Consider the following 21,346-nt stretch of genomic DNA (forward strand, 5'->3'; position numbering starts at 1 on the left):
TCTGGGGGAAGAGGCTCCTGGCAGGAGGAGCAGTTTAAGGGCCTTGAAACAATGGCTAGAATGAACCTCGAGGATCATATGTGGACTTACATCTCCCATGCGATCCTAATTTTTCCGTTAACGTGAATTATTAAAAGAATTCAGTGAGCAAACGTGATTGCTTAGAAGGAGTGGTCTCTTCTGGTCGTTAGCCTACCAACTAACCTAATCTCCAACTCCCATCTGGCTGGAGTTTCCAGAGAGGGGAGGATAGTTCTACATTTGTAGACCACAGGAAAAGAAAATGTGCACAGCACCAAATGATCTTGTTTCGATGCACCCTGTTTCGTCCTAAGGGGAAAAAGAAAGTGTTATTGAAAGTCAACTAAAAGGCCAGCAGTAACTTGTCTCGTAAGATGTAGCTCGAAATAAGCTGCTTGAGTGGTCTGCACATGTCTTAATTTTCATAATTGTTTCCACATTATGGACTGGCTGGACAGTTTTTCAGAGAATCAAGTTTGGGAGAGTCTAAATGAAAGCTTTGCTCCTGAAGTTTTCATTTGGATTCCACATATAGATTTTCTAAACCATCATTTTATGAAGTCTTAAATTACTGAAGTTTGAAGTTGTGGTAATACCTCCAAAGTTTAACATCTTTTGTTTCTGGGTCAGAACTATTCAAACCCTCTAAACCTTAAGTATAAAAAAAGAAAAAGAAAAAAGAAAACAGCTTGCGATTTGGCAGAATTAAAGTTTAGCAACGTTAGTCTTGAAATTGTATTGTGTGCCCTGCTTACAGTAAAATTTGAAAACATATTTTCAGAAAAAAAAATGCCTTTTCTGTACTTCTCAGGGCTTTTAAAACAAAATAAAAAAACCCGAAGTGTATTTAGAATGCCCAACTTTTTTTATAGTGCATGACAGTCTTTGTACGTGATTTGATGGGATCCGTCTATTTTGGTAATCCCATGGTTATTGTTAAGTATGACTATAGTTCTTGTTCTGTCTGGTGTTTCATTTGTCTGTAGAGAGAAAATGTAGTGTTGTAGAGAAGCACACAAGCCTGGGAGCAGAGCTGCCTGAAGAGAAGCCAGGATCTTCTACTTACTAGTTGTGCAACCTTAGGCAAGGTTGCTTCAGTTTCCTCACCTGCAAAATGGATATGCTAGTAGTATCTACATCACTGTGGGGAGGATTAAATGAGATGACGTACATAAAATGCTTAGTCCAACACCAGGCACAAAGTAATCACTCAAATATTAGCAATTAAAAATAGTAATAATGAAGTCAAGATATTAAGTAACTAACCCAAGAACACATAGTTAATTAGTGAAGTTCTCTAATTCGCATATTTAATGGATGATGTGTACGTTATCAAAGACATTTAACTGAACCTCTTCATTTTAGTGGGGGAAGAGATAGTGTCGGGTGCAGATTCATTTTTTTCCTTCCACACATGCTGATGCTATAGACATGAGCATAAAAGGCAAGGTCCCTGCTCTCCTGGAGCGAAATGGTCTAGCAGTGGGGGGTGAATAATAAAGGCAAACACACACACAAAAAAATACGTCACAACTGGTAGAGAAAATGAAGCTCTCTGATAGCGAGACCTGGGGGTTACTTTCGATTGGTCAGAGAGGGGTATCTCTGTGGAGGGGATGTTTAGGCTTAGATAATAGAATCATACTTTAAGGTTTGAGAGAGGTCGAGGAACTATGTTGATAATTTGTTATAAGCTCACTAAAGTTTTTGGTAATTTCCAGCTAAGAGAATATGGTGATCTGTAGTTAATATGTACTGGGGACTGTCAACAAGCTTGATAGCATATGGCAGAGAGAAAAAATCAAAAGTACTAATTCAGAAACTTCTAGTTATTCATATTTGGGGCTCTGGAGCAATTGTGTTAGGAAATGTTTTATAAGAGAGTTGGGGAAAGTGACGTCTTGATTTGATCAGTTGTCAGCATATAAGGTTTTGTGGTTACATGAAGTTTTAAGTAGAAAACCATTTTATTTTCATTAACACTGGAAAATGCTAAAGTGCGCTGTGCTGGTAAGAGTAGTAATAACGAACATAAGTGAATCCTTGAGGCTTTTCCTTTGAGCATTAATTTTGATTTTTCATTGTTGTAGTTGTCAAAGAAAGGTAGATGAAGTAGAATGTGTGCTCCTAAGACAGAATTTGTAGACTAGCATTTAAAAGTCTATTTATTTATTTATTACAGAAAATGTGGAACATAGAAAAAACTGGAAAGAATTTTTTAAAAATGACCCACAATTCTACCATTCTTAATTAACTATTTACACTTTGAGTTTTTTTCCTTATTTTCTTTTTATATCTTTTAAAAATCGTTAAGACATACAAACACAAGCACATTTGTCTGTGTTTATATGTATGTTATATATGTATGTATACATAAATATCTGTATATGTATACATACGTATATATTTATAATTAAAATAATGGAATATGCTTTTCCTCATATCACTACAACTTCATAGTAAACATGGTTTTCAATGGCTGTATAATATGCCATCCCGTGGAATCTTTTTCATCAATTCCCTATATGAACTTTTAATATTCTCATTGTCTGTTCCTCCCAAAAGTAGAATTTGAGGCTTGGAGGTAGGGAACTGTGTGGTGGGAGTTCTGGTTAATCATGGTTTTCCTGTGGTTTTCAACTTTGGAAGACAAAACTGCTTCTCATTCCCAGGACGAATTTTGCTAAAATGTGTCGAAGAACATGCCATTTTGGTTTTGATGGGGGAAAGTTGAACTTGAAGATTTTTTTTTTTTTTAACATCTTTATTGGGGTATGATTGCTTTACAATGGTGTGTTAGTTTCTGCTTTATAACAAAGTGAATCAGTCATACATAAACATATGTTCCCATATGTCTTCCCTCTTGCGTCTCCCTCCCTCCCACCCTCCCTATCCCACCCCTCCAGGCTGTCACTAAGCACCGAGCCAATATCCCTGTGCCATGTGGCTGCTTCCCACTAGCTATCTACCTTACTACGTTTTGAACTTGAAGATTTTTGAAGTAGAATCATTGAGGTTTTAGGGCATCATCTGATTACAAATTCAACCAAATTTATGAACCAAAATAAATGTTAAGACCCCTTTAAAAGGAAATTAGGATCCATAAAGAAGACGAAAAGACAACCCTCAGAATGGGAGAAAATATTTGCAAATGAAGCAACTGACAAAGGATTAATCTCCAAAATTTACAAGCAGCTCATGCAGCTCAATATCAAACAAACAACCCAATACAAAAATGCGCAGAAGACCTAAGTTGACATTTCTTCAGAGAAGATATACAGACTGCCAACAAACACATGAAAGGATGCTCAACATCACTAATCATTAGAGAAATGCAAATCAAAACTACAATGAGATGTCATCTCACACCAGTCAGAATGGCCATCATCAAAAAATCTAGAAACAATAAATGCTGGAGAGGGTGTGGAGAAAAGGGAACACTCTTGCACTGCTGGTGGGAATGTAAATTGATACAGCCCCTATGGAGAACAGTATGGAGGTTCCTTAGAAAACTAAAAATAGAACTACCATATGACCCAGCAATCCCACTACTGGGCATATACACTGAGAAAACCATAATTCAAAAAGAGTCATGTACCAAAATGTTCACTGCAGCTCTATTTACAATAGCCAGGACATGGAAGCAACCTAAGTGTCCATCAACAGATGAATGGATAAAGAAGATGTGGCACATATATACAGTGGAATATTACTCAGTCATGAAAAGGAACAAAATTGAGTTATTTGTAGTGAGGTGGATGGACCTAGAGTCTGTCATACAGAGTGAAGTAAGTCAGAAAGAGAAAAACAAATACCGTATGCTAACACATATATATGGAAGCTAAAAAAAGAAAAAGGTCATGAAGAACCTAGGGGCAGGACGGGAATAAAGATACAGACCTACTAGAGAATAGACTTGAGGACACGGGGAGGGGGAAGGGTAAGCTAGAACAAAGTGAGAGAGTGGCATCGGCATATATACACTACCAAATGTAAAACTGATAGCTAGTGAGAAGCAGCTGCATAGCACAGGAAGATCAGCTCGATGCTTTGTGACCACCTAGAGGGGTGGGATAGGGAGAGTGGCAGGGAGGGAGACACAAGAGGGAAGAGATATGGAGATATATGTATATGTATAGCTGATTCACTTTGTTATAAAGCAGAAACTAACACACCATTTTAAAGCAATTATACTCCAATAAAGATGTCTAAAAAAAAAAGGAAGTTAGGAAAATTTAAAGTTTTTTGGTAGTATGTTAATTCCTACATCTGTCTGACAATTTAATCTTGATTAAACTGATGAGTTAATCAAGAATAATATAATTTTAAAATTAGAAATGTGCTTCTCTTAGCTGTCTAAAACATATAGCAAAATAAAAAGGATTTTTCATTTGTGATAGGACACATAATAATTGCATACATAGGGACTTCCCTGGTGGCGCAGTGGTTAAGAATCCACCTACCAATGCAGGGGACATGGGTTCGAGCCCTTGTCCGGGAAGATCCCACATGCCGCAGAGCAACTAAGCCTGTGTGCCACAGCTACTGAGCCTGTGCTCTAGAGCCGATGAGCCACAATTACTGAGCCTACGTGCTGCAACTACTGAAACCTGCAAACCTAGAGCCCATGCTCCGCAACAAGAGAAGCCACTGCAGTGAGAAGACCACACACCGCAACAAAGAGTAGCCCCCACTCGCTGCAACCAGAGAAAGCCCGTGCGCAGCAACGAAGACCCAATGCAGCCAAAAATAAATAAATTTATTAAAAAAAAAATTGCACACATGATAAGACACATAATCATTAAAATTTCTTATGTGGTTTTTGGATTTTTTTGTCTTGAATTTCTGTGTACTTTCAATACTGTTGAAAGCTACATTTTCTCCTTGGATATTAAAATTGAATTTCACTAGATTAGTATCTGCTATTCAACTCTTATATGTGCTGGTGGGATTAGAAATATGATCTGTCTCAAGGGCAGTTCAACAACATGTATCAGAAATCTTTAAATAAATTTATATTCTTTACTTTAAAAAAAGTAAAGAATAATTAAAAAAAATTATATTCTTTACTTCATCAACTTAGGATTAATCCATGGATTAATCCTAAGGAAATAATTGGCCAAGTGTGTAAAGATTAATGCATAAGAATGTAGCCTTGCTTGTAAAAGTGAAATATTGGAAACAAGCTAAATATGCAACAGTTAGGGATTAGTTAAGTAAAGTGTGGTATGTTCATACTGGAATATTATGAAGCTATTAAAATTATCATGTAGATCTATAGTTTTAATTTGGGAAAATTATCAAGATGTAGTGTAGATATATTGCCCTGCTGTATCTTTGTTTTGTCCTTATTAAAATTGAATCCCCCTTCCTTGTAATTGAAAGGCACTAGAACCATTTGTCTCTTGAGACCACTCCCATTTTGTTTATTTTAAGCATATAAAATGATATTTTGCCTTTCATTATTTACAGCAGGGATGCATATATCTAATTCATTAAAAATATCATAATACCACTAAAATATGAATATATAAAAAGAAGACTGTCTATGATAAATTTCTATTTTGTACTACTTCAAGCTGATATTTGATCCACTTATCCTGATTCTGGATGTGGTATTGGACTGTAGAATTTATAAGAGCCTTAAGAGCTGGGGATTTCTAGTAAGCGTTTACTGTTAGAGCCACTTCATTCCCACCAGCGGACTGCTCAGTGCCTGGGCCTTCTGGATCTCCAGCTTTCCAGCAAAAAAGTTGTAGCCTTGTTTCTTGAGAGAGAGCCCGTGGTCATTCTCTCCTGAAGCTAGATTTTCTGGCCTTCAACCCCAGTCTCCATTGATTGGACACTTCATGGCTATAGCCAGACTACTGTGAGGCAGAACACCTGGTCTCCCTAATAAGCATAGATGGATGGGCATTGTTTGAGTCCTTGCCCAGCCCCTCCTTGGCCAGAATCCCTCACTTTTGGGCTGCAAGAGATCTTGTCCTGAGATTAGTGTCTTGCCTGTCTGTTTGATACCCCATTTTGGGGTCTACTTTCAGACATATGTCTGGAGGACTTTCCCCTCCTTGGCAGGAGTGTTCTCACACCCTTGGACTCCAGATCCTAGTCTTACCCATGGAGGCCTGGCCTTCTACTACCATCAGTGTTGAAGAGAGCCCAGGGAAGGAAACTGACTTGAAGTGATTGAGGTGGAAAATCCAATATGCAAACTCACACTGGTACAATTTGGATTAGGAGAATAAGAAAGAAGTGAACAAAAAGGTAAGGAAGGAGGATTGAGGCCAAAGTCGCCAGCCCTGCACCACATGCTTAACAAGTGTTGTCATTGTAGTTTGAAACTAAAAGATGGCAAAAGGAGATCAGGATTGGAATCAGAAGTGGTAGAAAATTAATCTCTTGGGGAAGCCATTTGGTCATGTGAAGAGTAACTCAACACCTGTTATCTGGGCAAGAATGTGCCTGGCATTACCAACCTGCCCTTGATTAATGAACAGAACCTATAAGTAAGAAATGAGCTGGAAACCACCAGGAGAAGCCTTAACGTGCTATGCTATAATCATTACCAGTGCGGGGGGGATTATTGCAAGGCTCAGAATATTTGACCTATTCCTGCCTCCATGACCATTCATTCATTCAGCCAACCAGCCAGCCAGCCATTCAGCAAATACCTGTCTTGAGGCAGCCAGGGCAGATGGGTCCTGGGGTTATCATGGTGAACAAAATAGACACAGACCCTCCCTCACTGCGTTTGCACCTAACCTGGGAAACAGACAACGATGACTGATATGAGATAAATGCTGTGATAGGTGGTCGGGGGCCAGGGTCCTGGAGCAAAGGACATTTACACTGAGATTTGAAGGATGAACAGGGGTTGACTAGAACAAGGGGCTTAGCAATGGCACTTGGTGATTTAGTGATTGACTTTTCCAAAGAGTGATATTTGTTTCTTCTTTAAATTTCTTTCTAGGATGTTCAGTTCTTCTCCACAATGAATGAGTGCTACTATGATAAGCAGATGGACTTTTTTTATAATAGGAGCAACACTGACACTGCCGATGAGTGGACAGGAACGAAGCTTGTAATTGTTTTGTGTGTTGGAACATTTTTCTGCCTGTTTATCTTTTTTTCTAATTCTCTGGTCATCGCAGCAGTAATCAAAAACAGGAAGTTTCATTTCCCCTTCTACTACCTGTTGGCTAACCTCGCCGCTGCAGATTTCTTTGCTGGAATTGCCTATGTATACCTGATGTTTAACACTGGCCCAGTTTCAAAAACTCTGACTGTCAACCGCTGGTTTCTCCGCCAGGGGCTTCTGGACACTAGCTTAACAGCCTCCCTGACCAATTTGTTGGTTATTGCCGTGGAGAGGCACATGTCAATCATGAGGATGCGAGTCCACAGCAACCTGACCAAAAAGAGAGTGACGCTGCTCATCTTGTTCGTCTGGGCCATTGCCATCTTTATGGGGGCTGTCCCCACACTGGGCTGGAATTGCCTCTGTGACATCTCTGCCTGCTCTTCCCTGGCCCCCATTTATAGCAGGAGTTACCTCATTTTCTGGAGTGTGTCCAACCTCATGGCCTTCTTCATTATGGTCGTGGTGTACCTGCGGATCTACATGTACGTAAAGAGGAAAACCAACGTCTTATCTCCGCACACAAGTGGGTCCATCAGCCACCGGAGGACACCCATGAAGCTAATGAAGACGGTGATGACTGTCTTAGGTAAGAGGAACCAAGTCAGCCATTATTCCCCTTCATTCAGCAAATATTTGTTGAGCACCTGCCGTATACAAGGAACTTACTAGGTAGTAGGAATGCAGCAGTGAACATGAACAGACCTAAACCCTCACCTGTCTGGAGCTTATACTCTAATAGGGGAAGACAATATAAGTATTCTAATGGGGACAAGCAAAATAATTTTATAGTATATTTTATTATAAAATTTGTAAAATAAGATGTTGAGTGGTCTAATGGGGAAAAATAAAGCAGGGAAGAGAGATAAAGAGTGCACTAAGCTGGTATAGTTTGCAATTTTAAAAAGTGTTGTGAGGGACAGCTTCATCTAGAAGGTGACGTTTTAGCCGAGATGGGAAAGTGATGAGGGAGTGAACCATGTGGGTGTGGGGGGAAGGGTGTTCCAGGCAGGAGATTCAGTGAGCATAGGAGGCTGAACAGCAAGGGGGCCAGTGTGGCTGGAGTGGAGTGGAGGGAGGGTGGGAGGTGATGAGGTCAGAGAGTTGAGGTGGTATAGGTGGAGTGACTCAGATTCAGTCAGGCTGCACAGTTAATCACAAAGCCTTTGCTTTTCTGAGGGAGAGGAGGAGAAGCCATTGGAAGGTTTTGAACGAGGGAGTGACGTGATCTGACTTGAATTTTTTTTTTTTAACATCTTTACTGGAGTATAATTGCTTTACAATGGTGTGTTAGTTTCTGCTTTATAACAAAGTGAATTAGCTATACGTATACATATATCCCCATATCTCTTCCCTCTTGCGTCTCCCTCCCGCGTCTCCCTCCCTCCCACCCTCCTTATCCCACCCCTCTAGGTGGTCACAAAGCACTGAGCTGACCTTGTGCTATGCGGCTGCTTCCCATGACTTGAATTTTAATGGCATCTCTCTGGCTGCTGTTTTGAGGAAGTACTGTAGTGGGGCAAAGGTAAAAACAGAGAACTGCTTAAGAGGGTATTTCAGTACTCAAGAGAGATGGAAATGACTAGGACCAGAGGGCAGTCTAGAGGTGATGCAACAAGGTTGCATTCTGAATTTTCTTTTTGCGGTACGCGGGCCCCGTTGCGGAGCACAGGCTCCGGATGCGCAGGCTCAGCAGCCATGGCTCACGGGCCCAGGCGCTCCGCGGCATGTGGGATCTTCCCGGACCGGGGCACCAACCCGCGTCCCCTGCATCGGCAGGCGGACTCTCAACCACTGCGCTACCAGGGAAGCCCCTGAAATTTTTTTACATGGTAGAGTCAATAGGATTTGCTGAGCAGTAAGGTATGAAGAAAGGCGGGAGGAGGAGGGGAGGGTGGAGCACGTCATTTGTGGAGATGCGGAAGACGGAAGAGGAGATTTGGAGGGAAGGTTGGGAGTCTGGCTTTGGACTATCTAAGTTTAGGATTTTATTAGACAGTGAATTGAATTTCTCCTATTGAATTGATCCTATTGAATCAAGAGTTGAGGATTTAGGTCTGGGCTGGAGATCTCTATTTGAGAGTCGTTTGGGGAAAAAAATGATATTTTAAACCACAAGACTGGATGAGCCCACCATGGAGGTGAGTGTGGATGGAAGAGAGAAGAGGACCGAGGAACAAGTCCTGGGGTATTCCAACGTAGGGAGGGTGGGAAGGCGGGAAGCAATGTCACGAGAGCCCAGGAAAAGGAGACGCCTGAAAACCCAGGAGAATACGGTGGCCTGGAAGCTGTGAGAAGGAAAGGGTGTATCAGCAATGCTAATACTCCTGAGAGGTGGAGCCAGATGCAGCCTTAGCAGAGTGGTAGTTGTTTGGTGACCTTGAGAAGATCAAAACTAGTGTAGCCAAGAGTCTGATGAGAAGGAAATGAAGAAACGGAGGGAGGAGAGTCTTTAAGACAGAGTTTAAACAGCTCTGAGGGGTTTTGCTCTCCACTGTGAGCCCTGGACCAAGAAGACACTTTTGGGGCAAAGAATTTTCCCTTCATTTTGTTTTCTCTATGGCAGGTAGCCAGTTGTGCCCCAATTCCAGTCCCGGGTTACAGGTAGAATTTGTGATATGTGGGCAAACAAGAACTTCTGTGGCTTCACAGACCTTGTGTTCTACATTAGAGAGGTCATTTTCTCACCATATGTGGTGACTGCAGCCATGGGGACCATTACTGAGAGAGAGCCAGGAGTATATTCCTTTTAATTCCCAATGTGAAGGAACTATAAAATGAATTCTTGGGGAACAATTCATAACGGAGGATGCAGGGTATATATGGTGTGGTATGGGAGCCATCGTGATATCTGTAGGTCCTGAAACTGCTAATAAGATTTGGAGGTCAGCAGGCACATAGTGTGATAGTTAAAATAATTTCAAACTGAGGATTTATTTTCATTAACAAATATTTATGTAGGGTTTAATATGTGTCAAACATTGTCCTAAGTGTTTTACAGATATTAACTTATTTAATTCCCATGGCAACCCTGTGAGATAGGTGCTACTGTCATCCCCCTACCAGATGAAGAAACTGAGTGGAGAGTTTAAGCAAGTATGCCCAAGGTCATTTGTTGTTAATGGTGGAAGTAAGACTGACCAGTTGGCCTTTGGCGTCCACATGTTTATTACCACACTCTGTAGCTAGTTTTGCTTTATTTGGACATTTTACTGGCCTCCTCTTTGTCCTGTCTTCTGCTTTGACCGCCTCTTTCTCGTTCTAGTGTCTTGACAAGAACATAGACAACAGTAAGAAAAAGAGTAATCACATGAATCCATTTTTCCACACTTGAGCTAGAGCTATTGATGTTTTTGGTATTTATTGGTAGTGTCAGCAGCTCTGCTGCTTTCCCTGCTTAACTTGCAAGCATAATCATTTGCTTAGCTATGTATCTTGAGAAACTACCTGCCTAATTAAAGAGAAAACCTTTTTTCCAGCATGTTCTGTATTATATACAGCACAAGATGGCAAAAAACCTTCTGTCATCCTAGGTAGGACTTTTTGTGAGATGGTCATCACGGTCACCAGCTTCAGGGTCATATGTAACTTTGTCTGGAATGTATGGAAGGGCTTAAAACAGCTGTGTGGTTTGGGCGGGTGTGGTGTTGGATAAAGGCAAAACCAGAAGAAACAGTGAAATTGCCGAGTGGGTTAAGAGAAGTCAGGGCATCAAGATGAAACAACGTTGGGGAATTGGTTAACATCAGGAAGACAGTTTGGTGTGGAGGACCTGGGGAAGTTCCTCAGTGGTGAGACAGAGGGATCCGGTGGAAGACAAGAAGTTTGGGGACGGGGGAAATGAAACCGAAGAGCTAGGTGGTATGAGGTTTTTAGGCTTCCAGCTCCTGACTTCTTCAGATAACAGATTTGGGTTTTAGCCCCACCTCTGGGATTTTCTACAGGGGTGATCTGAAGCACATTAGCTCACCTTTTCTTGGTTAAATTTCCTCATCTGAGGTTGAATAGGTAAACTTTAAATTCTTTCAAAGTTATGAAATTCAGTAATCCTACCATGACAGTAAGTAGCCAAAGCCAACACAGAGTTCGTGGATTGACTGTGTATCAAAGCACAGAGTCCCCTTCCATGAGAGCATCTTTCATGGTGCTCCTTAGGAAGGAAGCCCCTTAGTTGCTCTATCTGGTACATGTAAGAATTTGGTTGCCTAATACAGGTGTCTCTCATATGATAGTATATGCATTAGAAAAATCAACAGGACTGGCAGGACCTACCATCACTGTAGTCATTGGTTCTGAGTATATGGAAATTAATAGCTTAATACTTATTTCATTAATGATTACCTGATTTAAATATCTTCATGATAAAATGCTAAACCTTTCTATTTGCTCCTTGATATATATTTTGTAGGAAAGGTTAATTTAAGATTAAAGATTCTTATATATGTAACTTCTTTTAAGTCTTAGAAAGTTAATCAATAAATATATATCAACTGTCTGTTAAATAGCATCTAAGAGGCAAAGGGCTGCATGTATTCAGTGAGCTTAATCTGATTTCAGAGAATGAGAATGGATGGAAGAATGGATAATTAGGGGCTGTAGAGTTTGGGGAAGGCTTCTTAGGGAGCTTGGGGTGTGATCTGGAAGGATGGGTGGGATTTGTATTGGCAGGAGGGAAAGAATTCTATGTAGGAGAAACAGTATAATCAGAAGTGTGATGGCAGAGACATGTAAAGCTTGTGCAGTAACACAAGGAAGGCCCCGTGGACTCAGATGCATGTTGAGGTACAAGGGGAAATAACTCAGCTATGAGCCAGAAAAGTTTAGTTGGCCATGCTCTTTGGAAGGAGAGGGGTAGACCAGATGACCTTTGTGTTTCTTTCTGGCTTTAGGATTTTGGTTGAACACAAAAAGCATACAGAGCCGGATGGGTGGTAGTGATGATGGTGGGGTGGATTTTAAATCTGTGTGTGACTGGAAAGGCATCTAAGCATTGTGTTCCCATTTCAGCAGCCCTGAGGCAGAATGCTGCTCACTTCTGGGTTATAATATGTGATGGGCCTTTTACGTGAAAGAAGTTGCTTATTTTTTAATTTAATTAATTAATTTGTTTATTGGCTGCATTGGGTCTTTGTTGCTGCGTGCAGGCTTCCTCCAGTTGCAGCAAGCTGGGGCCACTTTTCGCTGCGGTGAGCAGGCCTCCCCTTGCGGTGGCCTCTCTCGTTGCGGAGCACAGGCTCCAGGAGTGTGGGCCTCAGCAGTTGCAGCACGCGGGCTTAGCAGCTGTGGTTCACGGACTCCAGAGCTCAAGCTCAGCAGCTGTGGCGCACAGGCCCAGCTGCTCCGAGGCATTTGGGATCTTCCCGGACCAGGGCTCGAACCCATGTCCCCTGCATTGGCAGGCAGACTCCCAACCACTGCACCACCAGTTGCTTGTTGAATGTGCTCATCGAAAAGACATTGGAGACATGTGATCCTACTTTCCACAGGGCACCAAGGCCCTGCCTAAGAGAGACTCCTGTATTTTGAAATCTTACCTGTCAGCCAGCCTAATCAGTCACAGCAACCCCAAACACACAAGATACCCCGTGTGGAAACCTCTTATTTATTGTCAAGCAACATACGATGTGAACTGTGCACACATGGATGTTTTATTTTCCAGGAAATGGGCTGGGCTTTCTTTTATTCTGCAGTATCTTGAAATGCAAAAGAAAAGAAAGATTCAAAGGATTTGTGAACCATACTTTTGAAATCTTTCATAAACCTTCCTGTCTCTTAGGATGGTGATTTTCAAATTGCAAGTTGTGACCTACTAGCAAGTAGTGAACTCAATTAGGCGATTGTTACTGACACTTTTAAAAAATGACATAAAGTAGAAAAGAAGAGAAAATATCAGAGTGCATTGCATATAGTAGGTATAAGTGTATTTCATAATGTTAGTGTGTGTGTGAGACTGGATTATGGTGTGTGTGTATATATATCTTACTATGGGTTATAGTGAAGAACATTTGAAAAGCCATGGTCTTAGGGTCCAGGTTACTTTTTTGGCCAATAAGGATAGAGCTTTTCAAAAATATGAGCAACATTACAGTTAAGGGACTTTGAAAAGGTTTGTGGTCATTGAAACAAAGAGCTGGAATTTTTTATTTCTCCCTTCTACTTTTCCACTCCGATCAATGCTGAATCCACCTTGCCTTCTCTCAGGGGAGAGGGGAGGGAGACAAAGTGGTGGTAAGAGAATAAACAGTACCAGGAGTTCTCATGCTAGGAAATGGGTGAAAATTTAGTGCCATATAAGCCTTGCTAGAGTACTACTAACAATCATACATGACATTTCTGCGACACTATGTCTTTTTCAGTGTTTTAATACATTATTCTCATTTGGTCTCATGGACATTCTGTATGGTAAGTGGGGAAGATAACATTATTCTATTTTCTTCCTACTCCCCTAAATGCACCCTCTACTCAGCTATAAGTAATTATTTACAGTTTTTCACTTTGCATTGCTAGGCCTTTGCTTCAGCTGGAATACCTTTCCTGTTTTGCCTGGGAAACTTGCATTCATCTTGTAAGATTCAACTCAAGGGCTTATCTTCTCTGAATCTTGCCTAGATGAATCTGATCCTACCTCCTTTGGGCCACTCTGTCTTGTCCATACCTCAATCAGTGTACTTCATTTGTTTACATGCCTTTATCTTGAACTAGGGTGTACATTCTTTGAAGTTGAGGGTGTACATTCTTTGAAGTTTACATGCCTTTATCTTGAACTAGGGTGTACATTCTTTGAAGTTGAGGTCTGTACCTTATTTATCTACCTTTGCCTATCTAACATGTAGCACGCTGTCTGGAACACACTTGTTGAGGTTGTAACAGAAGGAATAAGTGAGGAAATCAAGGTTTAGAGGAGTGGCTTTTCAAAAGCTGGAAATAAAAGTAGAACCCAGGTGTGCAGCCTGACCTTTGGCAGGCTCTGGCTGTGACATGCCTGTGAGGTAAACAATGGCATGAGAGGAGTGAGTGGGTATCCCATTTCATAGGGTGGGAAACAGAGGTATCTCTTGGGAAGAGGAAAACAAATGAACATTTGTTGAGTGCTTACTATGAGGAGGTCTGCATCTTACACTCTTTTAGGATTTTATTTCATTTAACCCTCATAACAACTCTCTGCAGATCTGTTTAATAGATGAGGAAACTCGGATGGACTTAAGCATCTTCCCCATAGACCCATACTGGAAAAAATAATAATAGTTAATATTCACTGTGTGCCATACATGGTTCCTGAGACACGTTTTATTGCATTTAATCTTCATGACAACCCTATGAGGGAGGTTCTGTTATTATTACCAGGAAACTGAGGCCCAGAGATGTTCAGTGTCTTGCCCAAGATTAGTAGCAGAGCTGAGATTCAAATCCAAGCAGATTGGCTCCAGGAACCAATTTTTCAAGGTTAATTAGTAGCCTCTTGAAAGTGATAGGGCTAGAACAACATCTACCCACGTAATGATGTTTATAACTTGTATCTCCCTTAATTTCTAGTTAAATTTATTTCAGTAAAGGTACTTGATCTCTCGATGTTTACCTTGCTCTTGTTTTAAAGATTCTGCAGCTTGGTGACAGTTATGACAACATCTCCCAGGGAATGACAGCTCCACATTCTTCAAACTTTATGTTCATTAAAGTATATGAAAAGAGTAGGGGCTTTGGAATAGGGAGGGAACCAGATTTAAATCCTGGCTTTGCAGCTTCCAAGTTGCATAACCCTGAGCAATTCACCTGACCTCCCTGTGAGTTAGTTTTCCCATCTGTAAAATGGGGATAATATCAGTACCCCTGGCATGGCACGTTTTTACGGAAACAATGAGACAATGCACATAAAATACCTAGTGTAGTGCTTGACACATAGAAAGTACTAAACAATTTACATAGTAAGTACTAAGAAGAGTTAGGTAATCTGAAGAGCCTTGCCCTGTATTCAAGCAGAGTGAGCTTGTTCCCCAGTAATGTCGCAGGTACTGTGGAGAGGGGAACTAGGGACCTACTGTTGGCACCATCATAACGGCAGGTTTTGTATTGTGGACGAGTAGCCAGGAGGAAGCTAACTGGATGTGCTTTGCAAAGGCTATCCGACAGCAGACAAATGGCACAAGTTAAGTTCCTGGAGACCCAGGCCAATCTGAAAACACAGTCACCACAGATCTGAAAAGCTCTGTGCTTGCATTGCTAGTCCCTATAAACCATCTTCTACCACCACCCCCCGCCCCACGGCCCCCAGTGCCGGTGAAATTCTGTTAATGATTCCTATCTCTGCCAAATGATCTTTGCATTAATAATTCATTTTGCTTTTGCAACATTTATGAATAAACCATGATAAGTGAGACCCTGACTATCAAGTGTTAGCTTAATAAGACTCCTGTAATATAGCACCAACATCTTGTGTGTGGATCTATAAAACATTCCTCATGAGAAACTGTCCCCATCTTGCTAATGAATCCTACCAGGATTCCCAGTTAACCAAATACTATTACCACCTTTACTAGGATTGGGAAATTTGCCCTTTGTCTGAAAAGAATTGGGAACACACACACGCACGCACGCACGCACACACACAGAAACCAGGAGTGAAGAGAACCTAACTGTGGTCCCCAGGAATTCTGAAACGTTTGTTTTTAGCTTCTGTGACCTTGTAGTGGCTTCTACATCACAGAAGCCTGCTTTCAATGTTTGCTGCCTTGCATGCCTTTGTAATCAAATATCTGTTAAAAAAAAAAAAAGTTAAAGCTTTGCTTTAAGAAACGCTGAGTGAAACGATCAGATTTTTGGCACTCAAGAGTTCGCTTGTTGCTGTGCAGTCATATCAGAATGACTAATTCTTTTCAGAGTCAAGCCACCCAGGCACCACTACTCAGTACGTTTTGTCCAGGGGTGTTTGTACTTTTGTCTTGAAAACAGCTAATCAAAGGAGCACCTTCGTGGCACACGCTTTTCCTCTGGGCTTCATGTCCTTGCAGCAGGGGCCTTCGGGAGAGGGACCTTTGCTTCCAGGGAAGCTGGGAATGAATGAGGGCAAAAATGTAATCGCTCCCCAGGTGCTACCCCAACAACACAGTGCGACAGACCGCTCCATTCTGAGGGGGAACGTGGTGATTGAGAAAACCTCAACGTCTGATGTTAGAGGGAAGATAGCTTCAAATTTAAAAAAATCTACCACTGTATGCCTCTCCATCCCACCTTTTCAAATTGTCTGCACTTCTTGATATCTTTTCTTAACCCCACATTTTTAGGAGTCTGTTCCTCCCCTTCTGCCTCTGCTGTATGTAGCCCTTTGTTATCTCGAGTCTGGCTTTTGGTTCTTTTATTTTTTTCCTGCTTTACTGTTTCAGATGCCTTCCTTTGCAGTCAGTTCAAAAGTCATTTTACCAGATCTTTGTCGTTGTTTCCAGTGTAATCACTGCTCTGCCTTCTCTGCTTCTGTTTCCTCCATATACCCCTTCAGTTCTGTTCTTCTAAATCCATTCAGCTTCTTTTATTTCCCTATCACACTCCCTCCTTCAGAACTGTTTTTTTCTGGTTTTTCATCTTTTCAGCAACCTGAAACCTTCCTCTTCAGCCGGAACAATTATTGAATATTTCCTGAGTACAAGGTACAGGAACACTTCTCAAGTTCTACCTCTTTGTTTGTTTTCCCCCAACTTTATTGAGGAATAATTGTCAAAAATAATTGTATATTTTTAAAGTACACAACATGATGATTTGATAGACATACACATTGAGGAATGATTACCAAGATCAAGATAATTAACACATTTCATCTGTCACATAGTTAACTCTGTTCCTTTTTTGTGGTGAGAATGCTTAAGAGACACTCTCAGAAACTTTCAAGTATACAGTACTGTATTATTAACTACAGTCATCATGCTATACATTAGATCCTCAGAACTTACACTTCTTCTAACTGAAAATTTGTACCTTTGACCTACATCTCTCATTCCTCCTCCCCCTGCCTCTGGTACCCACCATTCTGTTTCATTTCTGCGAACTCAGCCTTTTGTTTTTTTTTTTTTTAAAGATTCCACATATATGTGGTGTGTACAGCATTTGTCTTTCTCTGTCGGACTTATTTCACTTAACAGAGAAGTTTCATTACCCAACTACATCCAACTCTGCACCCAGCCTCCTGGAAGGGTTAGAGTTCCAGAACTCAGTCAGGCCCTCTCTCAGGGCCTTGACTTCTGCCAAAGGAGAATGTAGTTGTTACCTGTCACATCACTTGACTAACTTAACACCTGGAACAGCATGGTATATGTTGATCCCTGGTAGAATTTTTACCAAATCCGTGTTAACATTGTTTGTACTTTTAAAATTTCCACTGGAGACTGCATTCATTGTGTAGCTAAAGCAAACATTTTGGGGAGGAATTAGGAGTAAAGGGTGTTTGCTGGAATCAGAGCCTGTCACAGACCTAGGGGTCAACATGGAAGCTGGGATAAAGGGTGGGCAAACCAGGCAGTATTGGCAGGGGTACACCAGGTGGGCAGCCCTTCCCCCTGCTGTAGTCCAGGTACTTACTCTTTCTCCCTCCTCACCAGACTGGTATCATAGCTCTGCAGAGTGTGAGAAGGAAAGATCCCATTACCTAGAAAATCAATATCTGTTGAGAGATTTACCCAAGTTCATCTTGTAAATCATTGCTAGTGTTGGGGCCAGAGCTCCGGATTTCCTAGTTTCTGCTGCTTCTTGTGGGTCTCTCTTCTTGCTTTGGTGAAAGACACCTGTGCTTGGGTGCCTGAGTGGCAGTGATAAACAATAAGCTGTTTATTTCCATCAAGTCAGAGAGTTTACAGTGGGCCTATTTTATCCTTTACATTTTCTTAACAAGAAGAGATTTCTGCATTTATTGAGTACCTACTTGATTTTAGGCAGTATACTAACTATAAGACATGGCCTCTGTCCTGAAGGCTACGAATCTGTGCTGCTCTGAAGTTTTATGGTTGTCAGGAGATAGCCATGGTTTGAGTCAATGGTTGGGTTACGTATGAGATAAATTACACAACGGCAGATCTGCTCTGTGTGGCTTTTTGGGCAAATGACTTATAGTCATTTATAGACATATAAATGACTATTTATAGGCTTATCTGAGGAATGAAGAAGCTTACCAAAAAAAAAAGATAAAAAGAAATATAGAAAAAAAGAAATATAGATAAAAAGAAACAAAGAAATGTATACAAGAGCCAAGTGAAAGGTCCAGGCAAATAGTGCTGTGGGTTTGGATGGTCTTTGGAGGCCTGCTTGAAGAGAGGGGATATGAGTGGATCTCAGTGTGACAAGTGGAGAGGAGAGGGTAAGGCCTTACCGATAGGGGGAAAGATAGGGTAGGAGACAGGCATACATACATCTAGGGAGACCATGCCAGGGCCGGGACAGGGAGGAGGGGTGGGGACAGGGCGGAGGCAGGTTTCTGGAATAAGGGCTTTGCATGGTTTGAGAAGTGACTGGACCAGAGATTGGAAGGCCTTGAATCCTGAGATTGTGTGGACTTTATTGTCAAGTGTCTACAGAGACTGAGTAGAACACCTTGGTGTGTGGATTGGGCCTAGGGTAGGAATAAGGCACTAGGGAGGGGTGGCACCTGTGGCTAACGGGACAGTTCAACTTTTGTTAAAAGCCCTGCAGGCGAAGTTAAATAGGTCTGTGGCCAGTCATAAGCCCATAGCTAAGTTGCCTCATCTGGCAGCGGACAGCCCCTGTAGGATCTTGGGGTATTGGTGGGTTGAGAAGAAGGTGGGAGTTGCGAGGTGGGCTGGAGAGGGAGAGATCACTTAGGGAACTGCTGGGATTGGCCCAGGGCTCTGTGGGCGGTAGGTAGCTCAGATGCCCGAGAGAGACAGAGCTGGCTCGTCATAGTAGGTGCTTCAGGAAAGCACATCTGTCACCAGCAGGCCCAGTCTACATGGGGAGGGAGGAGCAGCCAGGGAGGACCAACGGGGACTGCAGGGGAGCAGAAGGGGAGCAGTCCAGTGGAGCATGAGCTTGTGGAAATCTGGTAGGAGACAAAGGTGGAATAAGCAGGTGGCCAAGGTCAGAGAGATCTGGAAGCAGGAATCCATCATGGGAACTGAACTAGGATTCAGGGCCAGGGGACTGGCAAAAACAAGATTGGACCTAATCAAGCTTTTCCCACTTTCCTTAAGGCTTTTCAGCTTTGCCCTTCCCCCCCTCCCAGCTGACCTCTCCTTCCTTGCTTCCTTCTAACCAAGAAGATAGAAGTTACCTGGCATGAATTCCCCTAATTTCCCTCCCTTCACCGGCTTAGCCAACCTACAAAGGCCCCCCCTGTAACCTTCTAGCTTTTCTGTGAGAATCATTTCCCACCTCCCCAGGGGCCTCATCCTTATTCTTGCTTTCCTGTGCTCTATTTTTGGTCATTAAAAAGTATAACCCTTGATCTTACCTCCCTTTTCTAACTACTGCTCTGTGTCCTTCCATTTATTATCCTGTTTTCTTAATACCTTAAATCATGATAAGCTAGCTCTGACCCTGCCACTCTACTAAGACCGTGCTGATGAAGCCGTTCTGTTGCTTAACATTGAGTCTGTCTGGATTCCTTCGTCCCTGTTTTCCCTGCCCCAGGCCTTCCTCCATACCACCAGCTGAGGGATCTTCCTAAAAAGCACAATTAACTCTGATCTTTTCTCTCTCCTCCTACATATTACGTAAATCTCAAATGCCTTAGCTGGAATTGCAAGGCCCCTTTCACAGCTCTGTTCCCAGTCTTCTTTTCCAAATGCCTCTTCACCGCCCCCACCCCGCCACCACCCCCACCCCGCCCCAGCCCATGCTTCCGTTGTGTCAGACTTCTCACCACCACTCTGGAGGAATGCAGGGATGGCTTGATACTCCTTGTGGTTTTTCTTAGCAGGGCAAACTCCTGTCCATCTTTCAGGATCCTTCTCTGTGATATGGTCTGACTCTCTCAGGCAGAGTTAATTATGCAGTGCTTCTATAGCACACTATTTATATGCATAAAAGTATTTAGCTCACTTTATTACAATTTATTTACTAAATGCCCTTACCTCTTACTAGACTTGGGAGCTTGTCAAAGTCAGGACTGTGTCTACCTTCATTCTGCAGTGCCTGGCACACAGTAGGTACTCAACAAATGTTTATGTAATATTTACTGGATGGGTCACTGGAAGGCAGCTGTCCCAGCCTCCATCCTTGTCCTTGTCATAACCACAGGGATGGTCCTACTGCCACTCAGGATCCTTCTTACTAACCCTAGGGTATCTTAACATGATTTCTTCCTGGAATGCAGGCCCCCTATGTCCTGCTTCTCACCAGTGGTCTTGTTTTGAGCTGGGGGGAATTTGAAGAGAGTACCAAGTAAAGCTGGGATGGGAATTGACTTGTGTGAGGAGTGACCCTAGGCATCAAAGGAGATTTCTTTGGGAGGCATGGGACTAGAGGTTGAGGGAGCTCCAGAAAATACCTGGAGTTTATGTTACTTGGGAAGCAATTACGTCAGGGCTGCTGACAGGTCCAGCTACATAATTTGTGGACCTCTTGTAAAGAAGGCAGGAAAGGGGAGGATTGAGAGTGGATTGAGAGTTTAGGGTTAGCAGATGCAACCTATTATATATAGACTGGATAAACAGCAAGGTCCTACTGTATAGCACAGGGAACTATATTCAATATCCTGTGATAAGCCATCATGGAAAAGAATATAAAAAAGAATGTATATATATGTATAACTGAATCACTTTGCTGTACAGCAGAAATTAACACAACATTGTAAATCAACTATACTTCAAAAAAAAATTTTTTTTAAATTATAACAAAAAGGCAGGGGAAAGAATTGCTACTTTCCTTCCTCCTGCACATCTCCTCTACTCACACGCATGCTCATTGTCCTGTAAAACTTTACTTACAAAAATATAAGTTCAAAGGTACACTTAGGATTTCAAGGCGGCCACAGCAGAGCTTTAAGCCAGGCTCAGGGCCTTTGTGAGTGACTTGTGACTGCACAGGCTTCATGCCCACGAGGCTGGCCCTGGCTGCTGAGTTTGACCCCTTGACCTTAACTAGCCCAGGACCCAGCACTTTGAACGACTTAGGTCTCGTTGAATTTGCTCCTTCAGTTTTATGAGGACCAGCCATGTGTGTCGTTTCGTGATGTCTCCTCGATTGCGAGAG

At 42.1% G+C, this 21,346-nt stretch overlaps 1 protein-coding gene across 1 annotated transcript in view; it reads left to right on the forward strand.

The window, feature by feature from the left end:
* LPAR3 (lysophosphatidic acid receptor 3) overlaps positions 1-21,346 on the forward strand; it is a 71,640-nt gene that overhangs the window by 17,830 nt on the left and 32,464 nt on the right. The window contains exon 2 of the mRNA XM_030866086.2: positions 6,992-7,748. Within this exon, the coding sequence (XP_030721946.1) occupies positions 7,013-7,748 (736 nt within the window). The 5' untranslated portion in view covers positions 6,992-7,012. The remainder of the gene's footprint in view (positions 1-6,991; positions 7,749-21,346) is intronic.

Source organism: Globicephala melas, chromosome 1, assembly GCF_963455315.2.
Source record: "Globicephala melas chromosome 1, mGloMel1.2, whole genome shotgun sequence".
Lineage (NCBI taxonomy): Eukaryota > Metazoa > Chordata > Mammalia > Artiodactyla > Delphinidae > Globicephala > Globicephala melas.